Source organism: Sycon ciliatum, chromosome 8 (assembly GCF_964019385.1).
Source record: "Sycon ciliatum chromosome 8, ocSycCili1.1, whole genome shotgun sequence".
Classification (NCBI taxonomy): domain Eukaryota; kingdom Metazoa; phylum Porifera; class Calcarea; order Leucosolenida; family Sycettidae; genus Sycon; species Sycon ciliatum.
This window is the reverse complement of record NC_088650.1, coordinates 6,222,846-6,231,549: the sequence shown is the minus strand read 5'-3', so window position 1 is coordinate 6,231,549 and position 8,704 is coordinate 6,222,846. Positions and strand designations below refer to the sequence as shown.

Genomic DNA, 8,704 nt, shown 5'->3' with positions numbered 1-8,704 from the left:
TCACGCCGTTATTTCGCTTTGTTTCGTGGTGCAGCTCAAAACCTGCCCAAACAACTGTGAGCTCGCAACATGGTATGGACAAATTGCACCACTCATGCTGGTTAACTAAAACCGGGATAGTCGAGTAAGCGAGTTCACTCCCTGGGCCATGGCAAGATCTGTTCAGCGCGGGCTATTCCAACCTCCAAGTGCATAGTCACCAATCGATCCATGCGATGGTGGTTGACCTACAAAGAGCCAAGGTCTACGAGTACTACTATTGGATGCTGTCTACATGCAGTCAACAAAATCAAAGTACCTCAGTATGCCCCAGAATAGGGCATGTGCATCTATAGCATGACACAACAGGGGTTAGCGACTAGTGCCAGCTACCTATTGGAGGCTAGCCTCTACAGTCTGTCACTGAAGATAATTATTATGTTCACTGTCTAGACTGAGCACAATCAATGATGCCCAATCAATCTGCCCAATGTGTGTTCTGGTCCACCTAATTATAACGTCCCATCGCATCAACCCTACTACACGCACATGTCGTCACTCTAGCATGACTTGTGTTATTATTGTTTATTTTGATTCGCACGATAAATAGAGCACAATAAACGTTAACTTAACCGAAGGATAAAGGCGACTGCAGATAGAGGAACACATCGAGGTACAGGTACCGGCATCAACACAGTATCAGAGAGAAACAAACAAAAATGAGAGGTACGCAGAAAAAAACTCCCGTAAGCCCAAGGGGAAGTGGTTGATGAGGGATGAATGCACTCTCCACGCTCATCTACACCGTTCGTGGAAATGCACACATACATACAATAATATACAACATAGCAATAGCATGCACAGAACCGAACAATTTCATGTTCACAAATGCAAGCACAGACCTGAACATTAGTACCAAAAGCCGATACAGACAATATCCCCATACACACAGACGCACTCACACACACACACAATGTCCCATGTATGCGCCCGTGGCGAGAAAAGCACGCAAATCTACAAATGCACTGGATGTGAACCCACAGATTTTCTCTTATAGCAACGATAGCGGATCTGATTCTGAATGAAACACACACACACACACACACACACACACAATACAATCATTGAATGCCCATCCGCAGATGATGGCAGGTCCTGAAAGAACAGGCAGTGTTCCAGTAATGGGGAACAGAACTTCGAGTGGCGAGTGAGGTATACACACACACACGTGCGTGCGCGGGCACACACTAAAGTATTCAGAAATAGAATCGACATTGTAGTATTCATTGGTTGGGGAATGGAAAGGAAAATAAAACATTGCTGTAGGTTATTGGTGTAAGGACACTGGGAGCACAACAGAAAGGTAAGCAACTTGCTTTGAAGCAAAGAAAGTTATTATTCCACGGATCTCAGAAGGAAGGAACGTTCCAGAATGCTGCACTGGCAACAGGCGGCCTGCATGTGCGCGGCCCCTGCAGTCGGTCCAGCTGCCGGCCTTGCAGTGCTGAAAAGAATGTGCAGTACAGCATGTCACATAGTATCGCAGCCTGGACAAATAGGCGCTGGGAAGTCCTAGTTATGTGCTCACCTGCACCACGATGCACCAATCTTCTGAGCTACTTTGGCAACAACTTTGTCCACTTGAGACTCCCATGGGCTGAGCCAGTTGTTGAGGGCTGCACCAAGGTGGACGGCAATGACCGCAGTCAGGGCCGGAGGCAGCTTCCGCGGAGTGGTCCGGCCGAAGGGCCATCTTTAAGGGGGGTCTGGGGGTCCTCCCCCAGAAAACTTTTGGAATTTAGACGGCCAATCCTGCACTCTGGGCGACTCCCTGTACAAAATCATACATCGAAACTTTTTCTCCCCGGTTTTGGACGTTCCATGTAGACCGACTTTTTGGGAAATTTTTTTTGGTACGGCCATGGCCGTACTGGTGTACCGGTGTACCAGTACTTCGTCTCTTCACCTTGCTTCTGGTAACTCTTCCGGTGTCCGTGAGCTCCGGTGCCACATTTGGCGGTTTTCGGGATAGTACTGGAGATTTGAATACGTCGGTACTGGAAGTGACAACAACGATCAACAAGAGGAAACGAGGAAGACCGAGGAGTCAAACGAAAACAACCATGAATTCAAAGGACGTTGGAGGTGTCAACAAGCCCAACGGAAGAGAACAACGGCAAACGTCGAAGGTGACAGAGCTAAATGATCGGACATCGTCCATCAAGCGTCATTTGTCGGGAAGTGCTAATTGTCGTGAGTTGTATAGTGATGATGTCTTTTCGGTTTTAACTCGTGGAAGGTCTAAGTTACATCTTGCTGTGTTAGAAGCTCTGTATACACTCATTGCCGAAGATGCGTTGCCATGGTGCAAAAATGGCGTTGGATGGCTACGCCTGAGCGCTCGCGCTGTCATCGCAGCCCACGACACGTCTTCCTGCTGTGCTTTCCTGACAAATTATTTTGTTTCGCTTTGTCCTTGTTGCTGGAGGGTTTGATTCTTTGAGATACTGTAGAGCGATTTGGAGTTGGTCAGCCGAGAGTAGTCGTGAGAAATGGAGAAAGAACGTGAGAGAACCTGAACTGCGGATAAAGTCGCTCTGTTCCAGCGGAGGCGAGCAGAGTGTTACGATCTCAGTGCCCAGGCACGTCGCTCCTGATTATTTCGAGTGGCTCGATGTGCAAGTGGCACTCGAAACCAGCGCTGTGCAGAGTACCGATGTTCCTGCCAGTGTCGCTGCTTTAGCCGTGCTGGCGCTGGCGTCTCCAGTGCAAGCAGTAGCTAAAACCACTCCTGAACCGGTTCCAGTCGAACAAACTGTCGCTGCAGCTAGTGTTGGTGTTGTTTCTTCGCCTTCAGTGTCCGTGGGGTCAGCCGCTGTGGAATCTGGCACTGACAGCCAACCTGCCAAGAAGCGGAGAAGAACTTCAGGCAAGGGCTACTACTGTGCTGTTCCGCTCTGCAGTAATCGGTCTTTAGATATGTCACTTGCAATTCATCGTTTTCCCAGTGATGCAGAAAGGTGCAAGTTATGGCAATTTGAAATTAGGAGGGACGTGGGATCAAATTTCAAGATCACATCAAACACCAGAGTATGCAGCTCTCATTTCAAACAAGATGATTACGTCGGCAAGCTCCTGTCTGGTGAGGAGCCAGAAAGAAAATGGCTCAACCCCACCGCTGTGCCAACCCAGTTCCAGTGGACGGCAACTCCTAAACCAGCGAGATGAGTTCTGAAGAGAAAACGTCAAGAGTCTGAGGAGCCACAAGATATTGATGATTCCGGGGTCGTTTCTGTGGTGTCTGGTGTCTGTTCGGCTATTGACCCAGCACCGACACCTGGCCCTGTGCAGGGTTTGCCATGTGATCACAGATATATCAGTGTAAGTGACCCGAGTGAAGTTGATGATCACATGGCTGGCCTAGAAAAAGACTTCAGTGAAATTAAAAAAGAGTACGAGAGCCTGAAGTGTCGTTCGATCGATTTAGCCAGCATCAGAAACAATCCTGACAAGTTCAGGCACTTCACCGGCTGCCTAACTACGCAGTGTTCTCTGCCCTGTTCAAATACCTCGAACCCAAAGCCAAGAGGATGCAAACTTGGCGCGGCCTATCTACCCTTAGACATTTGTATGCCACTGGTCCTCAGCGATGGCCATTAGACGTTTCACCGACACTGGCTGACCATCATCATCACAGAATATGAATTTGTTCCAATAAATACTGCGTGAATGTGAAAAAGATTGTTACATATATTCCACCGGAAATACAAGTTCTATCAACCAACCAAGTATTCCACTTAGCTCAATCTGTGCATTCAGAAATGATTTGTTCCAGTAATAATCTAACATCAGTCCGAAGTTATTATTCAGAAATGTCCAGTGTCTGCTCTAGGATTGTAGGACAGCCGGGTACACGTGTACCTGGCGCAACCATTTCAACCGGGTCGGAGCCGGGTGCACATGTACCTGGCGCTGTCTCACCAGCCGAGTAACGTGCTTTAACTGGTTGGTTGGTTTATTTTAATTCGGACAATAAACGGGAACTAGGCCCAATGATATAAAGGCGAATGGATAGCCGCATTTAGAAAAGAGAGGACAGGAATTAGAAAATTACGAAGGAAGAAGAAGTATCTGACAGATACAAGCTAGAGTACATGAAAACCGTTTTCATGTACTCTTGATACAAGCCGTGTAGTCAGTCCTTTCAAAGTTCGAAAGTGTAAAGTACTAACCGGGTCACAGGTGACCCAGTACTATATTTTCAACCGGGTCCAAGCGCCGCCCAACCGGGTGGATTACCCGGCTCACCCGGCGCTGGAGCAGACACTGATGTATTGTAAGTCAATGTTTTACTATGATGACAGACCATTTTGATCTCTGCCAATTTCTGGTTTGAAGACATAAAAATGATGATTATTGATCCAGAAAGTCGTTAAAAAATCAGTGCAATCGATAACGAGTTTTCGGTTGTTTGTGAGGGGTTGAGAGGTGAGGTGGAATGAAATGTTGCTTTCGTTCACAGTGTAATGTTATTATGTTTGACAAGATGATATAATTCACAAAAGTCAACAGACATGACGAGGAAAGATCAGAAGAGAAGCCATGATCTAGAAAAACAGTCAGAAGCACGAGCGTGCATGCATACAACATGTCTGTTACGGAAGGTCCAGACAAACTCTGCATGCCATGGCTGCAAAAATCATCCAGCGCAAACAGCAAAGCCGCGACATGTGAACAGCACTCTCATTATCCGGAAATGCACTGGCAGTATCCACCGTAGCACACTGGATCGTCCCTGCTGATGCAGACGATACACGTGTAGGCTTGCTTTGATGTATCTTGTGATGGCCAGCATTTCGCACGGACGAAACAAAAGTTTGTTCCACCTGCAAACAGGTTTCCCTCCAAATGGTGAAGGTGGTGCTCATCAAATAATTGGTACGCACGAAGTTGCTTGTAGCACTGCAAGCTCTCCTTGTCATAATCTTTGTCCGGGGAAATTTAACATAATTATAGTGCTTGACAGCCTCAGTAATGAAGAAAGGGATTTTAGTTAGGCGAGATAGAGACCAGCCAGATGTTATGTGTGAAAAGCTTGGTAGCTTCTTGTACGCTGCCATTCCTGGCTTTGGTAATGCAGGCTTGTCTGCCTCCTCGTCTGGAACCCCTTCGCCAGCAGTACTCAAGTGGAAATGTTCACAGATGAGAAGGTAAAGATCACGTCTGGATACACGCCCTTGGTAGGGAATACTGTCTTTGCAAAGTTGGCGCAGCCCTTGCATGCGTAAGCGCATGATATCCCCACAAGAGGTGGGAGCGCGCAGGACAGAGCTGGACAGAAGTGAATGTGTGGCCCCTTCAGTAGCAGCATCAGCTGCTGTTTGCACTGGCCCTGAGCGGCGGGTTTTACAGCAGGTCCAGGAGTGGTTTCAGCTACTAGGTAAACTGCTTGCACTGGAGACGCCAGCGCCAGCCCGGCTGAAGCAGCGACACCGGCAGGAACATGGGCACTCTGCGCAGCACTGGTTTCGAGTGCCACTTGCACATCGAGCCCCTTGAAATAATCAGGAGCGACGTGCCTGGGCACTGAGATCGTAACCCTCTGCTCGCCTCCGCTGGAACAGAGCGACTTGATCCGCAGTCCAGGTTCTCTCACATTCTTTCTCCATTTCTCACGACTACTCTCGGCTGACCAACTCCAAATCGCTCTACAGTATCTCAAAGAATCAAACCCTCCAGCAACGTGCAACAAGGACAAAGCGAAACAAAAATAATATTTGTCAGGAAAGCACAGCAGGAAGACGTGTCGTGGGCTGCGATGACAGCGCGAGCGCTCAGGCGTAGCCATCCAACGCCATTTTTGCACCATGGCAACACAACTTCGGCAATGAGTGTTCCAGAACTGTGTGTACAGAAGGAGAATGTGTTATCCTTGCAGTTGTTTGGTGTCACACCTCGTGAAAGTGTGACAAGTGCTTCTTGATGTGTTCAACGTGTTTGTCTACAACTAATACTTGCTGCTTTTGTTTTCGAGTTTTTTTTTAAACACTTTAGTCATTTTATCGCCTATGTTGAAGTGTTGACTTTTTCTCTATTTCTTCTATATAGTTATGTGTTTTTCCAAATTTCCAACATTCCCTGTACTATCCTGAAGAGAAGGGAAAGAAAACGTTTGATAGAAAGGAAGTGTCTACTGAATTGTGTGGATTTGATTCGTGGCTTGCGAATAATTGAAAATAATTAATTTTTAATTAGCCGTGCAGAATAAAGACGTGTTGCGTTCAACTTCAGTTTGTGATCTGTCCCCGCTGCACTCGCTCTGGTTTCCACGACTCGCACGAGGTGAGCTTAGATTAACGCTGGACCAGCAGAAGCTGATTGATGGCGGCAACGGATGCCGTGGTGTGCGTCTTCTGCGACACAACAGATCTCAGCGACGCAAAGTTCTTGCACTGCCTCCATGTTAGCTGTGTCCCGTGTCTGAATGACAGAGTCACCACTCAGGGAGCAGCGCACTGTGGAATCTGCCGTCGGGACACTAAGCCAAAATTTTCAGGAGTTCATCTGAGAAAGCAGCTAGTGACTTGTCGCTCATTGCTCAAATCGAACAATCACAATGGTGATGACGTTCGTGCACAGTCGGAGGTGCAGCAGTGTGATTTTTGCGAGGGAGCGATCGTGAAGCCTGCCACACATAAATGTGATGACTGTGATGGTGCTATGCTGTGCGCGGAGCACGCCCAGGGCCATGCGACCAAGCGAGTATTTCGGCATCACCATGTAAAGTCGTTGACGAACGACGAGGCAAGTGGTGACGGAGGTGATGCATGGACTGAGACTAGGAACACTCGCTGTCCAGTTCACAGCATATACGAAGTGAACCGGTATTGTAGAACCTGTGACATTGTCGCCTGTGAGCAGTGTGTAGTACTAAGCCACCAACAGCAGCACACTGTCGTACCGTTGACTCAAATAGCCAAGACTACACGCACAGCGCTCCAACAGGCGCTGCCATTTGCGCCAGACCGCTCCACAGACGAGCATGTTCCACCTTCAACTCAGAGTTTTCACACGGTTATGGACATGCTCAAGGGAGATTTAGATGCTCATATTACAAAGACAAACGATGACGCTACGGCAGCCTCAAAGGTTATCAGTGACACGTTCTCAGGCATCATTAGTCTTCTTGATAAGCACGAGGAAGAGCTCCTGAAGAAGGTAGACGCACTCAGATGGAAAATGCAGAAGCCCATGGAGAGCAAGCTGCAACGTCTGACGGAAATTGAAGAGAGCAACGTGACGACTACGGAGGTTGGGAAATTGTTGAGCAGCGACGACAGCAGTGACATTGATGTCATGATGCTGGGAACGTGTGTCCTGGAGAAACTCAAGTCCTTCAGGTCGGACATTGAGTCGGAGGAAAAATCAATGCTGAACAAAGATTCGTGTAAAATCCAGACAGCTGTCTGGTCCGATGTTCTGCAGAGTATCAATGCAAGTGTTAAAACAGTCGTGGAGGTGTTTGAGGACGTCGGCATTGATTTGCAAAAGATGACCGTGAACGTACCACACAAGGTGCAGGTTGAAAACACAAGCATGATTCAGTTGAGGATTCCCTGTGCCAGGGATGAAGCCACGTCTTCTCACTGGCATGGGACATTGAAAGCTTGTTTGCGATCTCCATCTGGTCCAGAAGGCGCTGTAACCCTTGAAGCATCCTCCAGTATTGACGGCTCAGACACTCTACAGCTGAGTGCTTCCATAGATCCAAAGGAAACTGGTAACCACGTTCTGGAAGTAAGCACGCCCACAGAGAAGAGGTCGATTCCAGTACCAGTGTCTGTTTCTCCACCACTCCAGTTTGACAAACAACGATGCTCACCTGCCATGAAGATAACTGGATCAACAGAAAACATTGCGTCGCTGAGTGGCACAGACGGGCGATATGGCAATGTGTATGGCACTGTGGCCTACACGTCAGGCATGCACACTTGGTCAGTGAAAGTCACTGGTAGTAAACTGAACAGAGGTTACATGAACATCGGTGTGGCTACTCTTCCTCCTGATAGTCAAGTGGATGACTCAAAGCGTTGCGCCTACAACTATGGTGCAGGTTGGAATCAACCCCGCTCACCTTACTGCTTCTTACAAGGTGGTCGCACAGAGAATGCTCGCACCGGCCCTTGGGAAGATGGTGATATCCTAACCTTCACTCTGGACTATGACGGAGGTAGCTTGGAACTATGCATCCAACGTACAGGCGAGCGAAAGTCCATCTGCGGATTTGATCCACAAGGCAAAGCTCTGTACTTTTGCGTCGCCATCTGGAGCAAGCAAGACCGGATGGTTGAGATCGTTGGGTAGATTGTTTGTTTACCCATTTTGCTGAGCACCCTAGGCACTGTACTGCTTTATCCAATGATACTGATTATTATTTTTAAATGACATTATCCTTTACAGGATATTACTGTACACCAGGTGTGTCTACATGAAGTACAATATTTGTACTCTGCTGCACTGCTTTTCATCTACATGTTTTACATGGGTGCCTTCTGCACTTATTTCTAGCTTCATGTATGTACAAAACACTTTAGTCTTTGCAGCATGTTGCTCTTAGCTGGTCTACTTGTGTGTACATGACGTACAAAACATACTGCTGGACAGCTTTTTATCTGCATGTTTTACTTGGGCACTATGCAGCTAGTTTCCAGCTGCATACACGTAC

The 8,704-nt window shown here is 47.7% G+C and overlaps 1 protein-coding gene across 1 annotated transcript; it reads left to right on the top strand.

Annotated features, from left to right (window-relative positions):
- The first annotated feature begins 6,360 nt into the window (after positions 1 to 6,360).
- Positions 6,361 to 8,343, top strand: LOC135823511 (uncharacterized). Its single transcript, XM_065336354.1, has one exon. The coding sequence runs from the start codon at positions 6,361 to 6,363 to the stop codon at positions 8,341 to 8,343; it is 1,983 nt and encodes a 660-aa protein (XP_065192426.1).
- The last annotated feature ends 361 nt before the right edge of the window (positions 8,344 to 8,704 follow it).